Source organism: Tupaia chinensis, unplaced genomic scaffold (assembly GCF_000334495.1).
Source record: "Tupaia chinensis unplaced genomic scaffold, TupChi_1.0 Scaffold000312_2, whole genome shotgun sequence".
NCBI classification, from domain to species: Eukaryota; Metazoa; Chordata; class Mammalia; order Scandentia; family Tupaiidae; genus Tupaia; species Tupaia belangeri.
In genome coordinates, this window is record NW_006159805.1 from 580,996 (window position 1) to 600,336 (window position 19,341).

Consider the following 19,341-nt stretch of genomic DNA (forward strand, 5'->3'; position numbering starts at 1 on the left):
AAGGGGGCCCAACATGGGCAAGAAGGGCTCTGCTGCTGGGCCTCGTCTGGGCCAATGCACACCTGCCTCTCCCAGGAGCCTCCCTGCCCCAGCGTCTCCCGAGGGCCACAGGTAGGTGGACGCTGCACTCAGCACCCCCTGCTGCTTCTAGCACTATTGCTGCTTCCACACAGCTGAAGGGACAAGGAGGAGACAGTCCTCCTGCCTGTGCTTTCTGCTGTATTTGCTATGATTTCCAATACTTGGGAAGGCATTGAGCACTTGGGATTCCTCACGTAAGTTCTTAAAGATAGCTCTGAAAGAATTCATAGAGGTTGTAAAGGAAACGTCATGAAAAAACTTTCATCCTTTCTCTGCAACAGTGGGTAAGTCATTGCAGGCCTATAGACAACTTGGGTTCTGAAATTTTAAAAAAAAGGAAACTGTACAGATACTAGAAATCTTTATCCATCATAAATAGTACCTTGAGCTGTGGCTCAGGGATAATGAGCTCCTCAAAAGAAGCTAGATCCCACATGGTGACCTTGGTTCAAATCCCCAGCCTGGTCAGCCTGGTGAGTGCCCAGGATCTGATGGGTTAGAGGACTGGAGGAAGGAGATCATGGCATCACCAGTCTTTGTGGATGGGCTCGCTCGCTCTCTCGTGCACTTGCTCGCTCTCTCTCTCCCCTCCCCTCCCCCATGCACATGCTATCATAAACAAAAAATAATGTTTTTAAATTAAGTACAGTCTGCTTGGGGAAGCACAGAGGTTCAAAATTCCTTTTTTAGAAATAAAGACAAGGAGATCTAATTTCCTCTTTCTGACCACTGAATCAGCTTATTTCAATAAAATCTTTCTTTCCAATCCCAAATATAATTACGTTAAAGCTCTATGACTACTTCACGTTTAGAAGTACTCTATACATTGCCCCCGGTTCTTGAAATTCCACCCAGGCCCCCTATATTTACAGGTCTCCTAAGGAAATTCTCCATGGGCTTGGGATACCTGGCTCCAACATTCTTCCAACTTTCATCTTCTTTTCCTTCCCAGGAAACAGCACTCAGTGTGCTACTTCTCCGTCCTCGGAATTTCCTGAAGGGTTTTTCACAAAGCAAGAGCGCAGGGATGGAGGCATCGTAATCTACTTCCTGATTATCCTTTACATGTTCATGGCTGTGTCCATTGTCTGTGACGAGTACTTCCTACCCTCCCTGGAAATCATCAGTGAAAGTAAGTGGCTGAAAGCGCCTCTATATTCTTTAGGAACAGTCACTACACAGATACGACTGTCCATCACAACGGAGCACTGACTTCTGGGTTGTAGGGGCCTGTGTCTTACGACACTGGCCCAGTGTGGTTTCTCTTGGTATATTTAAGTTAGTACCCAGCAGTTATTACACTGCCTGTCTTCAGAAACTTCCTGTTTGTCCATTAAATGTCCTGGCTGTTCATTATAAGAACTATTCCAAGATTTCACATGGATGCACTTGGTGTATATTCCTAATACAATGGAACTAAGACTTAACATTTCATACTTCAGAAATTTTTTAAATTTGTACTCTAAGATCATCATTCCTTTTTTTAAGAGGTAGGTGATTAAAGACAATTTATTAAGGCCACCCTCCCCCCTCCTGTCCCAGCATTCTACTAGTAAAGAAACTGATTGACATTTAAACCCTAAACACATAAATAAGTCTGTATCCTATGCAAAATGACCTCAGGCACCAGATAATTGTAAACCCAGTTATTAAAAATTAAGCTCGGGACCAGTAGTTAGCGAAATGGCTATGTCACTGGACTCCCACGTAGTCAACCGCGGTTCGAGTCCCGGACCCGGTGGCTTAAACTCACACCGGGCACATGTGCGTGCGCACCCAAAACCCAGAGAGGAGAAGGGATTGCGGGGTGGCCATTCCCCCGTGGGGGATGATTTCTCGCTTTCTATCTCTCTGTCTCTGTTTGTCTGGTGAGCACACATGCCCTTTAGCAAAAACCTCTCAAAAAAAAAAAAAAAGCTCCATTTTGGGTTTGTGAAAATATCAGCCAGCCCAAATCTGAGTGCTATTCTATTCCTTCAGCAGTGTTCATTGCTTAGAATTCCAAGTATAGCCATTCCTTCATGCGCTGGTCTCTAATCACAAGATCAGTGATGTTTTATGCCATATAAGCAAAAGTCCTGTGTTCTCATTATCCTTGCTGGGTTAGCTTAATTGGGTGAGCACACTCATTTCACAGCAAAGTCAACTGTTAAGGGTTGTTTCCTACTGCACATTCACAGAACTGCAAAGAAACAGCATCCTCAAAACCTCTCTCTCTCTCTCTCTCTCACACACACACACTCAGTGCTCATTGTTATCGCTTCTTCACAAAGGGAACGAACATAAATATAAACTCTCCCTTTTCCCATGGCCCCACTCCCTACCCCCGCTGACATGCAAGGCAAATTATCCTCCCTTGATTGCTGCAGTACAGCAGTATCCTTAGGATAGAAAAGGTACCTGGCAGTAGCAGAAGCACTGATAAACAAACACCTGTTTGTTTAATAATATTTAAAAATCTATAAAACAGGTCAGCATACATTTATAACTATTATTTAACTTAAGTAGATACAAATACATTCTTTACATTGACAATACATTTTATGTTGACATTGATATTTTCTTTAAAATAGATCAAATTAATTTTAACATATTTTTACTTAGATTAATAAAATAAAAGTGTGGGGGGGTGAAGGTACAAATCACCTGTGTTTCCATCACTCAGAGACTACCACAGACACCATTTGGTGTATTTCCTGTCAGTCTTCTGAATTTTGCTATATAAATAGTGTTTTTCCCTTTCCTCATATAGTATTTTATCGTGCGCATTTTCCCATATTATTGCTCTTCAGAAACAGATTTTTAATGGTAGCATGATAGTCCATGATTCTATAAGTTGAGCTCCTACCACTTATTTTATACAGAGTCAGTAGAAACGTATCATAATTTTTCAAACTATTAATCTCATTGGATGCTTGATTTGTTTAAATTTTTTTTGTTTTAAAGATTATGTCCACTCTTGTCTAAAACCTTTGCATACTTCTGAAATCATTTCCTGATCAACAGGCAGAGCTATGCATATTTTAAGCCTTCTATGTTGCCACAACATTCCAAATTGAACCTCCATAATGTATAGCAGCATCCGTTCCAGCAAACGCAAATTTAAATTTGCTAATGACTTTAATTGAAACTTTTTTAAAAAATGTATTTATCTTGTTATTCATGAGGTTGAATGTTTTCTATGCTGACTGAAATTTGTGATTTTGCTTGTGTGCTTTTTTGCCCCTCCCCTCTTAGGGGTATTTGTCTTTTATTGATTTTCAAGACATTTAAAAAATAATTAACAATATTAACTTTTTTCCTATTTAATTTTTATATAATATGCTTTTTCATGGTTTGTTGTTTGCTTTTGTATTTCATGTGTTTAACACACTGAAGTTTAAATATTTAACGTAATTTATAAAAATCTTTTCCACTATAATTCTTTTGGTTTTATATTTAGATCTATTTATCTCTAGGTCAGAAAAATTGCCACTTTATTCTTACCTATAATTTCTTTTTAAGCACTTATTTCTTCCACTAAGAACTTCTCTTGCTATTGAGTACAATACTGCTTTTTTTCCCAAGAGTTGATCAATTTTTATATACTAAATGTATATATAGATATGAGTATTTCCATACTCTCAACTCTATTCTGATAATCTATTTGTTCATTCTTATATCAGTATTTCACTTCAATTAGAAAAAAGAAATATTTCAAAAACATTAAAAATTAAACGCAGTAATTATACAAAATTTTAAGGTCTATCCATTTCCAAACAATGACTTGACTGAACAATAATGTACAGGTGAGAATAAATCCACACTGACTCTGTAGCACACTGGTTAAATTCTGTGCATGGGGAGCCAGAATTCCACATAGCCAACTATGGTTCAAATCCTTGCCCCAGCAGCTTGCAAAACACATGGGGCATGTGTGTGTACATCTCTGAAAGGAGCAAATAAAAAGGATCATGATGTGACCATACTCCATTGGGGGTGCTTTCTCTCATGTGCATATGCTCACACACAAACTCTAGCAATTAAAAAGAAGAAAAAACTCTATCAAAAATTTTGCTTGGGAACCAGCAAGTTAGCGTAATGGCTATGTCGCTGGACTCCCACGTAGTCAACTGCAGTTCGCGTCCCGGACCTGGTGGCTTAAAACTCACGCCAGGCACGTGTGCGTGTGTGCCCAAGATCCCAAGAGGAGAATGGAGGAGAAGGGACTGTGGCATGACCATCCCCCCTGGGGGGTGATTTCTCACTTTCTGTCTCTCTGACTGTCTGGTGAGAGCACGCGTCCTATAGCAAAAACCTCTCCAAAAAAAAAAAAAATTTCGCTTATAAAATTTTTCTTGGGAATAGTAAAAAATAGTAAAAAAAAAAAAAATTCGCTTATAAAAATTTTCTTGGGAATAGTAAAAAATAGTAAAAAAAAATAAATATTTCTAGCCTTGCAGCAGAAACTACTCATTAAAATTTACATTATGACTTGAAAATAACCCTCATTAAGTAACTTCATGTTACTTAATAATAATAATGACTTCCACCATGGCACTTGTGGAATTTCTCTGAAACATTATCAGCAAACATGCTTTTCTCAAGAGAGCCGCTCTGCCCTGAAATATGACACAGCAGCTACTTGGGTGAGTGATTGATGAATGTCCATGCCACTGCCAGATCTTCTTCTGCCATTAAGAATTGACCCTGGTCTTAAGTGTCAAAAATACCAGCAACAAAATGAGATTGAAATAGTGCTAGCCCAATTCAATTTTAAATGGCTATAAATTAATTCTGTCATTTCTCTTTTAAAGATCTAGCATGGTCTCATCCAAATTACAACATCTGTAGTAAAAGCCAATTCTTCTGCAATGTGTTTGCATCCACAGAAACTGGCTTCAGAAGTCTGCAAATGCTTTGCACTTCCCCACAGCTCCTTGATGAGCACTGTGTTGTAAAAGTCCCATAAATAGTGGAACCAGCAGTTAGCATAATGGCTATGTCACTGGACTCCCATGTAGTCGACCACGGTTTGTGTCCTGGACCCGGTGGCTTAAAACTCACGCCAGGCGCGTGTGCGTGCATGCCCAAGATCCCGAGAGGAGAATGGAGGAGAAGGGATTGCGGCGTGACCATCCCCCCTAGGGGGGTGATTTCTCGCTTTCTGTCTCTATCTCTCTCTCTGTCTGGCGAACACACGCGCCCTATAGCAAAAAATACCTCTCCAAAAAAAGAAAATTTTTTTAAAAAGTCCCATCTATTTTGCCAGTTAGTAATTAATAATCTTCAAAACAGTTTGTAAAGCATGCCACAATACACTGGAGGGTTTTGTTTATTTATCAGTTATTTATCATGATACGATTGTAGATGACCAAGCATAATGCCGTATCTACAGATAATCATTTAGTCATCACAAAAATACTACAATGAAGGATTTCATACATTGGTGTTACTGATGAGAAAAATGAGGCTGAAAGGGTAGGCAATTTCTCAAGTCCACATAAACATGTGGCAGAATCCTGATCTGTCAAAACCTGAGCATGATCTCAGCTGCCAAATAATTTCACATACCCTTGTTTGAGATTAGCTGTTATAATATGGTTGTTCCGGAAGAACTGTTCTGTTTGAACAATTTTACAAGGAGTTTTCCTCCCTAGGGCACTGAGAGTTTGACAACAACAAAATAATCAGATATCCATTATAACTATGGAGGAAGTACACAACAAAAGAGAATACACTGATATACAAAAATTAGTTTACACTTCTGTCAACCAACCCATAAGGGGTTGTAAATTAATGTCATAAATATTTACCCATAATCGGCCCCCAGGCTTACATATTTTGTCTACGATGTGCTAAGATCATACAATAGTACTGTGAAACCTAGCCACTGTATACAGTGCAAAAATTTTCTGTGGGAGTGCATTTTTCTGAGTTCCCAACCTCACACTCCATGCAAGATCTGGAGGGTCCTGTCAACCCCGGCCTCATCGCCCCATTCCTCCCTCCTCAGATCACTTTAGTGGCTCATTTGATCAGCACTAGGATCTCTAGGAAGGTGAGGACTAGAAGAGGCTCTAACTGGAGTCTCCATGCAGGGATGAGTCACAGAGAGTGCAAGGCAGGACTTCTTGCCCGGCTCAGTCAAGCTATAGCTCTTACTCTCTCTGTACCTACATAGGTTGATCTGACAACTACTAGAGCCCCACGACCAGAGGCTTCTAACAAGGGATTTTTCCTTCTTGCTCTACTCATGATTATAAAAGTCAATTTTTCCTCTGCCCTTCAACACTGAAAAAGCAAGCACATATCTCTATTAGGAAGACTGAGATAGTTTAACTGTAGAACCAATATGAGAAAATGCTGTTACTATACCCTTTTCTCCATTTAGATTTCTATAGGAAAAGAAGCTAATGAACACAGAACAGAAGAGAAACTAATTTTTATTACAGAGGGGAAAAAACATATCACACTGTAGTTATCCACGGCATTTTACCTTTAGATAAAGGAGCTAGCTTTTTTGGTGAGAAGCAGTATAAAGATTCTGGAAAAGGAGTTACAAGATGTGATTAGAAAAGGATCATTATCTGAGACCAAGTTAGAGGTAAGGGAGCTGAAAGTAATGGGGTAAGAAGCAAGTCTACGGATCTCCCTCATTCCCACCAGTTGTGCTACCCTAGGCCCTCGCTTGAGGCTGAAGGGGGGCTGTGTGTGAGAAAGAGACACAGGAAAAGAAGCAGAGGCAGAGAGAGAGACAGCGAGAGGATATTCCAAATGTTTCTCAGAAAATGGCATATCTGTAGTCTCTGGTCATTCATTAAACCTGACTGATGAGGCATTGTCTAAGATTTCTGGGCTTGGTTCAAGAAGCTAGCCACATTGCCTTGTAGTCCTATCTGGTAGTGTCTGCTCGGGACCTTCTGTACTGTTTCCTGTATTTCTATATTTATATACTTGCTGACTGGTCTTTGACAATGCTTAAGAGTCTTCAAAGGGCTGGAGGGGGAAGATATGGCTGTCATCTCCCCTACTGCCATACTGCTATAGCTGACAGTGTCCACCCTAGAACCAGACATAGACTATGTCCAAATCCTGACTTTGTCATTTACTAGCTTTGTGACTGGGACAAGGGGCTTAACTTCTCTGCCTCAGCTATCTCAACGATGAAACAGGACAATTATAGTTAGCTCATACAGCTGTGTGCCAGTCCCATGAGGGAACACAGTGAGCCGCTTACATATGTACCTGGCACACAGCACTCACTCACTGCGTGTTTGTCAGTACGTAAGAACAGACGACAAATGTTAGAGTCCTTTCATCATGAGAGAGAAAAGTGGAGAAGGTAAATGATCAAGGTCAATATAAATATGTTTGGAGCAAACACCAAATCTATAGTGCCTCTGCTAGAACTTGAAAAACAAGTTTAAGATAAATAAAAGCAAGCTCAATCTTACATAGCAGTTTATAAAATCCATCCTTTTATTTTACCTAATAATTCATCTGCTAACTTTAAACTATGCCTTGAATAGCTCTAGAATATTGTTTAAAGTTCCCTTTTCTTTTTTATTAATGTCCATGACATTTTATTCCATCTTTAGCAATCTTTTATTAAACGTGTATCTTTAAATCATATTTAAATATAAATGAATATATAAATGAATATATAACAAACTTTGAAATACAGTATTCATTCTATTAATTTAAATTTCACATAGGACTATTATCTCTCATCTAAGCAGTTCCATTTTATAAGCACAAAAGTTCAGTATATAATCAAAACATTATTTTGATATGTAATGAGCATCACAGAGGTACTGAACCAACCACTGGGTTTTTTTGTTGTATTTTTAGAGAGATTTTTGCTATAGGACATGTGCACTCACCAGAGAGATAGTGACAGAAAGTGAGAAATCACTCCCAAGGGAAGATGGCCATGCCACAATCCCTTTTCCTCCATTCCCTTCCTGGGATTTGGGGCAGGCACACATACACACACACACCTGGAATGAGTTGTTTTATTGTTGGGTTTAAATTTATTTTAATTATTCATCTTAATTTGACCACAGAGGGACAGAAAGAGTGAGTGAGCTGCCAGGTCTGGGACTCAAACCACAGTCGCCCATGTGTGTGTTCAGTGACCTTAGCCTCTGCGCCACCTGCTGGCCCCAATCCAGCATGAGTTTTAAGCCATTGGGTCCAGGACTCGAAATGTAGTCACTACATGTGAGTCCAGTGACATTACCCTTATACCATCTGCAGGTCCAAAACCAACCACCGTTTAGAGCAGCTTTCTCTTTACCTTTTCCCAAACTATCTACATAGAAAACTGAGAACCCTTTTGGACTGGTCAGTCACTTGACATGGCCCAAATTCCACAGTAACTATGAAACTTGTCCTTTAAAATGTGACACTGATATTTTATTCAGTTAGACATTCTAATCCCTCTACCATCCTGATAGCTTTTAGTTATAAAATATCTTAAGTGAAAATAATCTAATAAGGTTCGAGAAAACATACTTAAATATTTACTTTATTAAAAAATGTTCACTCTGCCTTGAACTAATATTTGCCTATGTTCTACTTTGTGTTTTAGAAATAGACAATAAAAAAAAAAAGTTTTAATTCCAGGTAGAATTGTTTCTAAATTGATAAAATTGAAAGTGGGATAATTCTGTGAGTATGGCATTTGGATAGCCTACAGTTTCAGGGGATTGTTTGATGCTTAATCCTCATGAAATTTACAGAGCAAAAGCCTTCCCAAAGAACAAAGAATCTGAGAATAGTGCTTCCTCCCTGCTACCTGACACTCATCCTCCTACAAGCATTTTATCCTCTTTTTGTTCTTTTCTTTCTGATCTAAATTGTGGTCCCCTTGAACTGTACCTAAATCCACACCAGGCATGTCATTGCAGAAATAATAATAATAAAGCTATGTATTAATCTGTTCATTTTATCCACATAGCCAGAGAACAGGTGTGGGGGTGTCAAGATCTAGATTACCATCCCACTTTTGCAACTGCAGCCTAGATGACATTAGGCAAGTTATGGAACCTAAACTATTGTGAGATTTGGAGGTCAAGTTTGTGTGTGCTTTAATATAGGCTAAGTGGTGCTGAAAGTCCACTATAGTATTAATAGATGTTGACTGCAGATGGGAGGAGTCCTCTTTCATAAAATGGTGCTTTTAAAAGCATGGTTATAGTTTCATATTTCAGAGCTCAGGTCCAGCCCATGTCATGGTGGTTAAAGTGGCTGGATCCAATATGGTCAACTGGGAGGTTCAAGTCCCAGACCCAGCAGCTGAAAAGCATACCAGATGCATGTGTGTGCATGCCTAAAGTCCTGAAAAGTGAAACAGAGGAGAAAGAATTGTGGCATGACCATTTCCCATGGTGGGTGCTTTCTCACTCTGTCTCTGGTGAGCTCACACATGCTTTGGCAAAATTTTAAAAAGAAAAAAAAAGAGATCTCACAAATTAAACAAAATACGAGGTAGTAAGTAAAAAGTAATCAAATTTTTATTATTAAATGCACCATAAAAGATACACAGTTATGTATTGCTGAGAAGCTAGTCATTTACTCTAGTGATGCTGACTTTACTCAAATTAGTTCTAGAAATTCATTTGAAATTAAGTTCAGGACCAGTTTTGCAAATCATAAAAAAGGGGGTGGGGGGGCTGGATCCATAGCATATCAGTAATGTGCTGTGTAGGGAGCAGCCTGAATCTGAGCAAACATGGCGACCTTTAGACACACGCAGGTGCAGTTCCATGGGCAGTTCATTTGTAAAGCTAAGAATGCCATAAACATATGAGTAGACTAGCTGCTTGTGTCCTAAACTGCAAAGCAGTATTGGGTTAAAGCAAGCCACATGTTAATCAGAAATGGCCTCCAGTAGATTAGAAAAAAACTTACATAGAACTACATGGCATCAGGTGCCTTTGCATCTTTGAAAACTGGCTTTATGTTTCAATTTCCCTTCCCTCATTTTCTTCCTTTTAAAAGAATAAACCTGAATACAATTCGGGGCCATAGCTATCTCCATTAGAGAAGTCTAGACCACTCGATCCCCACTTTTATTTACTTGTGTCTTTGTGAGTGTTTACATTTGTTCTCTAATCCACAGCCCCCATTCCATTCAGGCATGCATTCATTTATCCATGTGGACCATGGCAGTGCTGGCTCAATTCCACATGATGACCATGGTTCAAACTCCTGGTCTGTCAGCCTGAAACATGCCGACCCTGCATGCAGATACCCAAGATCCAGTGGCCTAAAGTACTAGAGGAAGAGACTGTGGCATGACCAGATTCTGGACAGATTTCTTTCTCTTTTCTCTCCCTCCCTATGTGTTCACCTGTGTTCTATCATGATATCATGAATTATATATATATATATATAATTCCCCTTTAATGGGTTTATGGGGCCAGAAGTGGGCTGGAGAACTACAGGAAGGGAACTGTGGCATGACCAGACTTTGTAGAGAGTGTTTATCTCTCTCTCTCTCTCTCTCTCTCTCTTTCTCTCTCTCTCACATGCACCTGTGTTCCAGCATGAAAAAAAAAATTAATTTCTTTACTGGGCCAGCAGGTGGAATAGTGGATAAGGCATTGGATTCCCACATGGACAACCATGGGTCAAATTCAGGACCCGGTAGCTTCAAAATCACGTCGGGCATGCGTGCGTGTGTGCCCACAATCCCAAGAAGGGAATGAAGAAAATGAGATTGCAGCATGGTCATCCTCCCAAGGAGGAGGATGATTTCTCACTTTCTCTCTCTGTCCTTCTTCAGGTGAGTGCACGCACCCCGATGGCAAAAACCTTTAAAAAACAAAAAAAATGGTTTACTGTAATAACTTCATTTGGGACCCTAAATAGAATTACTCAGCATGACTACACACCTTAGTTACTAGAGTTGGATATGAATGACTTTGGATTGTTTCCAAAGTTCGAATCCACTCACAAAGCATGAAAATTGGTCGATTTTTTAATGACTGTGCTAGAAGACACTAAATTGCAGACAGCCTATGATTGTGACTGTGAGGATTAAAATGTGCAACTGTGAAAAGGACAAAAATACAGTAAAATGCAACAATGGTTAAAATACAATGGTAAAAGGATAAGTGACATATCCTAATTTTCTCCTCCATTTTCTAAATTTTTGATAACATAGGCTTGAGATATTATTATAAAAGAAATTTAATTAATAGTGAAACATGGCACAATGCCTCAAGATGGAATTCATATTCTATATTTTAAGTTCAGAGTGAGAAAATGGGAAGACATCTTAAAGACTATGTAGTCTAATCTTTCATTCACGATGGCAAAACATGACACTGGTCTAAATGACTTACATAGTCTGCTATCAAGTTATTGGCAGGGTCAGGGTCCACATTTTATAATAGTTTATATCATACTTTTATAATAGTTTATATCATACTCCCTACTATATCAATACTTTCAGGAGATTTTCTAAAACTATTATATACCTTCCAACATGGCATCGCAGGAGAGAACACACTTAAGAAAAAGTCTAATGAATTTTAATAAAGAATTCACTTTCACAAAGTTGCACTTTATATAAACAATGTCTTGGTATTTAAACCTATAAAGAAAATTCACCTTGAATATTTCTACTACTGCCTAAAGGAAATGTGGTTATGCCCTTAGAGTAACGGGAAAAAAAAAAAAAGAGTAATAGCTATGGAGGGGGAAAAAATCAGAACAATTTATCTTTAATAATAAACTATAGCAGAGAAAAACGCTACCCAAAGGTCAGGGAAGACAAATCCAATCTATTCTAAAGTTCAAAGGTATAAACCATTTTACAAAATATGCTTTAGAACCTTAAGATATAACTTGTTAAAATATCTTTGAAGTTTTATATGTTCATATATATATCAAATCTTTCCTTTCATCCTTCAATTAGGGCCAGTGAATATTAATAAGCTTTATTTTTATTGCCTTTACAGACTTAAAGTATTCTTTTTTTTTTTGGAGAAGTTTTTTTTGTTTTGTTTTTTTTTGCTACAGAATATTTTCTTTTTTTTCATAGAGAGATTTTTTTGCTATAGGGAACATGCGCTCACCAGACAGAGAGAGACATAGAGACAAAAAAGCAAGCAATCACGCCCCAGGGGGGATGGTCACGCCGCAATCCCTTCTCCTCCATTCTCCTCTCGGGATCTTGGGCATGCACGCACATGCACCCAGCGTGAATTTTAAGCCACTGGGTCCGGGACGCGAACCGCGGTCGACTACGTGGGAGTCCAGCGACATAGCCATTATGCTAACTGCTGGTTCCCACAGACTTAAAGTATTCTAAAGGGCCACCTACTTTCCTTTCTTGCAACAGCCTACTAGGTCACCTCTTCTCTCTTGAGGTTGGAATTTTTCTCATGAAGCATCCTTTACCTAGCATTTAAAAAAGACTGGTCAGTCTTCAGCTGTACTAAGTTTGGACAGTTACTTCAAGATAAAGCATTCTGTTCTTTTTCTATTTCTTCCACATTTTAGCCCCAATTTGACCTGGGAAGATTCGGTAGCACTAAATTTATAAATTCTCTAGAAAATTTCCAAAGTATTCTCGATTTCTAACAACTATTCTTATTTTCATTGCCAGAGGGCACATGTGCTCACCACAAAGAAACAGCTCTCAATGGGACCTGGTCAAGTATTCTCGATTTCTAACAACTATTCTTATTTTCATTGCCAGAGGGCACATGTGCTCACCACAAAGAAGAAACAGCTCTCAATGGAGCCTGGTCACACCACCTTTTTCCTCCATTTCTCTATCCATCAGGATTTTGGACATGTGTTTCAAGTTGCTGGGCAGGGACCTGACCACAGTTGGCCATGTGGGACTGGACTCTCTGTAATAGGGCTTAATCCACTGTGCTATAGGGCAGGCCCCTTTCATACTTATTCCAGATGTGCTAATCTTGTTTCTTGAACACACAGGCTAGCTTCCACCTGAGAACCTTTCCAATCATTTATTCTGCCTAAAATACTCTTACCACAGGTATGCAAGTGGCTAACTCACATTAGAAGGTCTTTGATGACCTCCTCAGTTAAGTCCTTTCTGGTTACTCAATCTAAATTTCAACTCTTCCTTGATGACATTACAGTTCTTCCTCTATGACATTTTATGTATCCCCCCTCTCTGCCTTTACCCCTAGATTCTTACTTCTAACATTATACACATTTTGCTTGTTTCCTCCAGTAGAATTAAAGCCCAAGAACAGGAGCATCTGTTTTGTTCACTGCCACATCCCTAGCACATAAAAAAGCACCCACCATCAAAGGTACCCAACAAATCTAATAAATAAACGGAAAATAGCGATTATCAATCGCTCTTGAACAAATCACCCCCCAAACCAGTGGCTTAAAACAATAATTTTATTACCCTTCACAGCTTTGGGGGTTCACTGGGCTCAGCTAGGCGGTCCTTGCTCAGGGTTTCAACAGATATGATCTGAGGATCGGGCAGGAATCACCTAGAAGTTCACTCCCTGATATGCCTGGTTCCTGGACCAGAAGATTCCAAATTTGGGGACTGAAACTACAGGAGTTCCTCAGGCATCTATCTATCTCTATTTCTATATGAGCCCTTCATGAGATCTCCCTAGTTAGAGGTTTCAAGGTTGTAGGACTTCTTACGTGGTAGCTTAGGATGCCAAAGCAAATGAGAGAGAATAGTGAGGAAGTTGTATCACCTTTTATATCCAAGCTCTGCCACAGCCAGACTCTATAATCACATAGATCACATAGTCTCATTCAGGTGCAGAAAGACACATACATTTTCCTTTTTTTTTTTTCTTTTGCATAGGGAATACAATGGTTCTAGAAAAGAAATATTGAAGAGAAAGATTCAGGGTAGAAACGGCATAGCTATTTTATAAAATACAATCTGCTGCACCAAGCATTAACAAATAGAAAAAGAGTGAGTTCAAAGGCCAATGTCCCATCAAAGTAGTGAATGGGGTGTACCTGAGGAAGGTAATAATCCCCATAGGCAAGAAACAAGATTAAGGAAGTACTGATCACCTGCAAAGGTACTCAACCAAGCACACCAGAGTTTGAGGGGCCACAAAGACTGAAGTATCCAGAACCTTACGTATAGAGAACATCAGACGTCAACAAAGGATTTCCATCAAGAGTCCTAGAAACTTTATTTCTGGCTTTTAACACTAACCCTGCAACCTAGGGTTAATTTGCCATGTAGCATGGGACCTCTATTGTTCGTTTACCAGTAAACCCTCACTGGAGATTCCTGATGCATCCTCATGTCAGCCTTTCCTAAGCAAAGGCAGATTATTTTCATTATAGTTTTCTCTTAGGAGATTCCTCAGTTCTAAAATGTGAAGAGACAGAAAAAGTTCTTAAGACTTTCATCCTGCCAATTCCTAAAGTTAATGGACTTGTCTGAATGATAGTCAAAAATTTTTTTAGTAATCCAAAGTTTTCTTATATTACCTATTCTAGAGCAAAGTTTTAATGAATCCATGTTTTAAGTTCATACATTGTATTTATGTAATATTAAATCTTATTGAGATTTTATTTCCTCACTTGTAATTAGACAAGACTGTAATTGTAATTGTGAACAAGGCCAATTCATCTTCATTTATAGATCTTTAAAACAATAGACACTTTTTTTCCTCTTTCAAGTTGGGTCAGGACTCCCAAATTACTTTAATTATACTTTTTAAAGAAGTTATGCTACTGCTACTCACCTTCTAGCTTTACAGCTAGAAAGGAGTCTTTTCTGGGTTCCAGATGTCCACTTATCTTGGCATTCATGACACTGAATTTCAGCAGTTTGTCCATATAGTCTCCTGGTCTTCTCACTCTTTCTATAGAAGCATTAAGTAATACATTCATGAAGAAAACAAGATACTGGAGTCCCCTATTTTTTAACCTACATGTTTATTTGTCCAGTGTAAGTCAATATTAGTGTTTTTACATGAGGCTGAGTTCTGAATTAGTTACTGTATTTATTTGAACATACTCTTTCACTCATCCCCCCTTCATCCAGCCTAACAATAATTTCATTTACTTTCAGCTCTCGGACTGTCGCAGGACGTCGCAGGTGCAACTTTCATGGCAGCAGGTAGTTCAGCTCCTGAGTTAGTTACTGCTTTCCTAGGTAAATATGTTCCTTGTACTTTTTGCTTACTCAATGTAATTTTACTTTTTCAAGTTATTACTAATTTAGCTACCACTATTTTGCTCATAGGAGTATTTATGACAAAGGGAGATATTGGCATTAGCACTATTCTTGGATCTGCAATTTATAATCTCCTTGGCATCTGTGCAGCCTGTGGTTTGCTTTCTAATGTGGTATGTAAGATAACTCTATTCAACCAAGCGTATTATCTTGACAACTTCTAAAAATAACTGTTTTCAGTCTGAGATGAACAACAAGGCACTAGTAATGTGTTCAATCAAATTTATTTATCAGTAGAAAAACAGTATGTATTCAAGTTAAAGTTAACCCACAAATAGCTCTTGGTCAAATTTAAGAAAGTCAGTGTAGTTTTAGAAACAAGATCGTTCTTTAAAATTCCTTTTTTTCTATGCAATTTGTAAAATGTAACAATATTTAACTGCAAATATACAAGCACCTGTAGTTTTTTTCCTAAAATTGTATTTGAAGAAGTTACACTGCAATGGAAACAGAAAATTATCATTTTACAGGTTTCAACGCTGTCATGTTGGCCCCTATTCAGAGACTGTGCAGCATATGCAATTAGTGTAGCAGCAGTTCTTGGCATAATATTTGACAACCAAGTTTACTGGTAAGCTTGAAATAATTGTTATTCATATGTAAAATAATTACAGAGAGGATTTTTATGAAATTCTGATGGTTCAATAATACTTCTTTCTCTTAGAAATTCTATTTCAGTCACTTTTCAACTATCACCAGTTCTGCACCACATTTCAATGGTAACTTCCTCATCACAATTGCTGGTTAGGTTCTTCTTACTGCTTCTCGATTTCCTCTAGTCACCTCACAGTCTCCCTGTTCTCTCACTAGTCTCTGGAGACCGCCACTCTTCCTCTCCCCACTGGCTGCCTAGTGAGACCCCAAAGGCTGCCTTTTACTTCTACTGAGTTATTGTTTACCTTTCCTTGTTCAGAAGTGCTCAAGGTCACAAAAGGTCAGAGAAAAATGGTAGAAGAGGTAAATCAAATCCCACTGAATCCCTACAAACCTCTCTGATGCTCACTTAGCAGGAGGAACTACGTAACATCTTTCCTCTAAAAAACAACAATAACAAGTTTGAATATTAAAAACTGTTTGCTCTAAATGCAATCTCTTTGTGCTTCTCTAGCTGGTCCAGGAGAATAAAAAAGAGGGTAATTTAATGAACAGATACCAGTTTTTTCAACTAGTAAGCACCAGGCATCTACTAGGAATTTGTCACTATGATAGGTGCCATGTAAAATGTAAAACACATGATCAGACAGGTTGCGCATTGCACAACTACAAAGGACACCAAGGAACTAGTAAGCCATGCCCTTCTAGAGTACTATAACTCAACAGGAGTGTATAATAACCCGCTGAAGAGAAATTTTAAATCTAGACAGGATAATTTCTTTTTTTCTTAGATTTTTGCTATAGGGAGTGTGCACTCTCCAGAGACACAGAGATTGAGACAGGAAGCGAAAAATCACCCTCCCCACCCCCCGGGAGGATGGCCACATTGCAATCCCTTCCTTCTCCATTCTCCTCCTGGGATTTTGGGCATGCACGCACATGCGCCCAGCATGAGTTTAAGCTGCTGAGTCTGGGACTCAGTCTGTGGTCAACTATGTGGGAGTCCAGCAACGTAACCATTACACTATCTGCTGGTCCCAAGCCAGGATAATTTCTAAATTAATCATCCTGACAACTAGTCTGTTCCCCCAACATCGAGTCTAGTACAGAAGGGGTCCTTCTGGAATACAGCAGCTGTCCATAAGGGTCACTGATTGTGTGAGTATCCAAGTTAATGCTCCCTCCCTATCAGGGAAATCAGGAACTCTGTTTTTCCAGTTGTAGAAGAATGAGATTCACTGGTTATTATAAATAAAAGGTGTGTGCAAGGTTCAAATGTGATGGCACTAACTAATTCCAGTTCTTTAAGCAGAAAACCAGAATACAGGGAAGCAGGTCTTGGTGCCTAAGCTATAATTTCTGTGGGTGCTTTCCTATGAATATAAGCCAAATTCAGCTACATTAAAACCACCAAAAAACTCTATAACACAGAAAAGCCCTAGCCAAAATCTAACAAATTCTGAATATTTTACACAAAGTTCCTATACTATTTTCTTTTGAATTACTACGTATTTCTTTTGTAATTACTATGTAATTACTATGTATTATTCACCAAAATTGAGGTGAAAAATGTCCATCACTATTCAATTGTTTCATTTTTAAAACCTCTATTATTTTCAAAGCATTTTTTATGTATATCATTTGGAAAGATTCTACAAAATGAAGACAGTAAGTTTACAACCTTTTTCTTTAAATACATTGGGTCATCAGGAAAGTCACAAAGCATTTTTCCATAGAAAGACTTAGAAAAATTTCACGAGTTTCCCAATGACCTAATAGAATAGTATCAAGCTTTTATCTATAAATTTATAATAATGCTAAAACCAAGTTCAAACAAATTCACAAAAAAAAACAATTCTTCAGAAATATTTCTTTGTTCCAGTGTTTCCTCTGTTAGAAAATGATTAAATAGATACTGTCGCAAAGCTATTATCTCTAAAATGATTTTTGTTTAAATAATTTTAAAACACAAATCCCTTTAACCTATAGGTATGAAGGAACTTTACTACTTTTGATATATGGATTATATGTTCTGGTGCTGTGTTTTGACATCAAAATTAACCAGTACATGATAAAGAAATTCAGTCCTTGCTGCACCTGTCTTGCTAAAGCTATGGAGGAGAGAAGTGAACAACAGCCATTGATAGGATGGGAAGACGAGGGTCAACCGTTCATCCGGCGGCAATCAAGAACGGACAGTGGAATATTTCATGACGATTCTGGCTACTCCCAGCTTTCTATAAGCTTCCATGGTCTTAGTCAGGTTTCTGAAGGTAATAACCACATCCTGTCCACTATTATGTTTATTCACTAGAAGAATCTGGGAATCTCATTTCAATTCAGCAAATCTGGAGTATTTGTTATGTAAAAGACTGGAAATTCATAGATGATAAAGTCTCTACCTTTAAGGAACTTCAAATACTATAAGAAAGAAATGGGTAAAAACAAACATCATAAAGAGATAAAGGCATAAAGTGTTAACTGTGGTTCAGAAGTGGGGCAGACAGTATAAAACATGGTGAGGACAGGTAGACAGAGTACCACAGAAAAGAAAGATTTAAACTAAGACTGTCAGATAGGTAAGATATTTAACTAGTGACTTGGTACTATGACCAATAAGTAACAGCTATTCGAGTCTGTACTATGTACGTGACACAGCATTAAGAGTAGTCTGTGGATTGAGGTCAAGGAAATAACACCAGTGAAAGGCCTGTTCTCGTACTGGTATAACTGGAGCACGGTGCAGTACAGGCATAGTAAGGAAGCAGAGGAAAGGAGTATAGAAAGGAACAGGATGGAAGAGTCTTACAGTTAGAGTGAGAAACTTGGTGAAGAGGGGAATTAGGAAATTGCCACAACTGTACTGCTGGAGTAGTACCTGAAATGATGTCATAAAAGAGCTGAGACATGTCGTAACAGACAGGGAGGCACGGAGAAATTACAGCACAGCTTATGTGTTTATGAGATGCCCACAGAGTGAAGGCAGTGGGAACGAAACAGAACAGATGTGAGAAGATGCAGAGGAAGTATCACTTGAGACTTAGCTATGGAGGGATGTATAAGAACCAGAAAAGGGAGTAAAGACAACCCCAAGCTTTGGACCTTGACTGACAGGAAATGAGAACACTGCTATTAAAAAACAAATTCAGGGGCCGGCGGGTGGCATGGTGAAGGGTGCTCATCTCCCACATGGCTGACCACGGTTCAAGTCTCAGACCTGGCGGCTTCTCTCTCACTTTCCCCTTGACTGACAGGAAATGAGAACACTGCTAATAAAAAACAAATTCAGGGGCCGGCGGGTGGCATGGTGAAGGGTGCTCATCTCCCACATGGCTGACCACGGTTCAAGTCTCAGACCTGGCGGCTTCTCTCTCACTTTCCCTCTTGTTCTCTCTCATTCTGTCCCTCTCTGGTCAAATTTAAAAAATAAAGTTAAATAAAATAATTATTTTTTTTTA

General features: G+C 38.8%; 1 protein-coding gene across 1 annotated transcript in view; it reads left to right on the top strand.

Moving 5' to 3' along the window:
• The window catches only part of SLC24A5 (solute carrier family 24 member 5), a 32,706-nt gene that overhangs the window by 7,117 nt on the left and 6,248 nt on the right, over window positions 1-19,341 (top strand). The window contains exons 2-7 of the mRNA XM_006151076.3: window positions 4-111; window positions 1,034-1,213; window positions 15,125-15,208; window positions 15,299-15,402; window positions 15,760-15,860; window positions 17,873-18,156. Coding sequence (XP_006151138.1) covers window positions 4-111; window positions 1,034-1,213; window positions 15,125-15,208; window positions 15,299-15,402; window positions 15,760-15,860; window positions 17,873-18,156 — 861 coding nt within the window. The remainder of the gene's footprint in view (window positions 1-3; window positions 112-1,033; window positions 1,214-15,124; window positions 15,209-15,298; window positions 15,403-15,759; window positions 15,861-17,872; window positions 18,157-19,341) is intronic.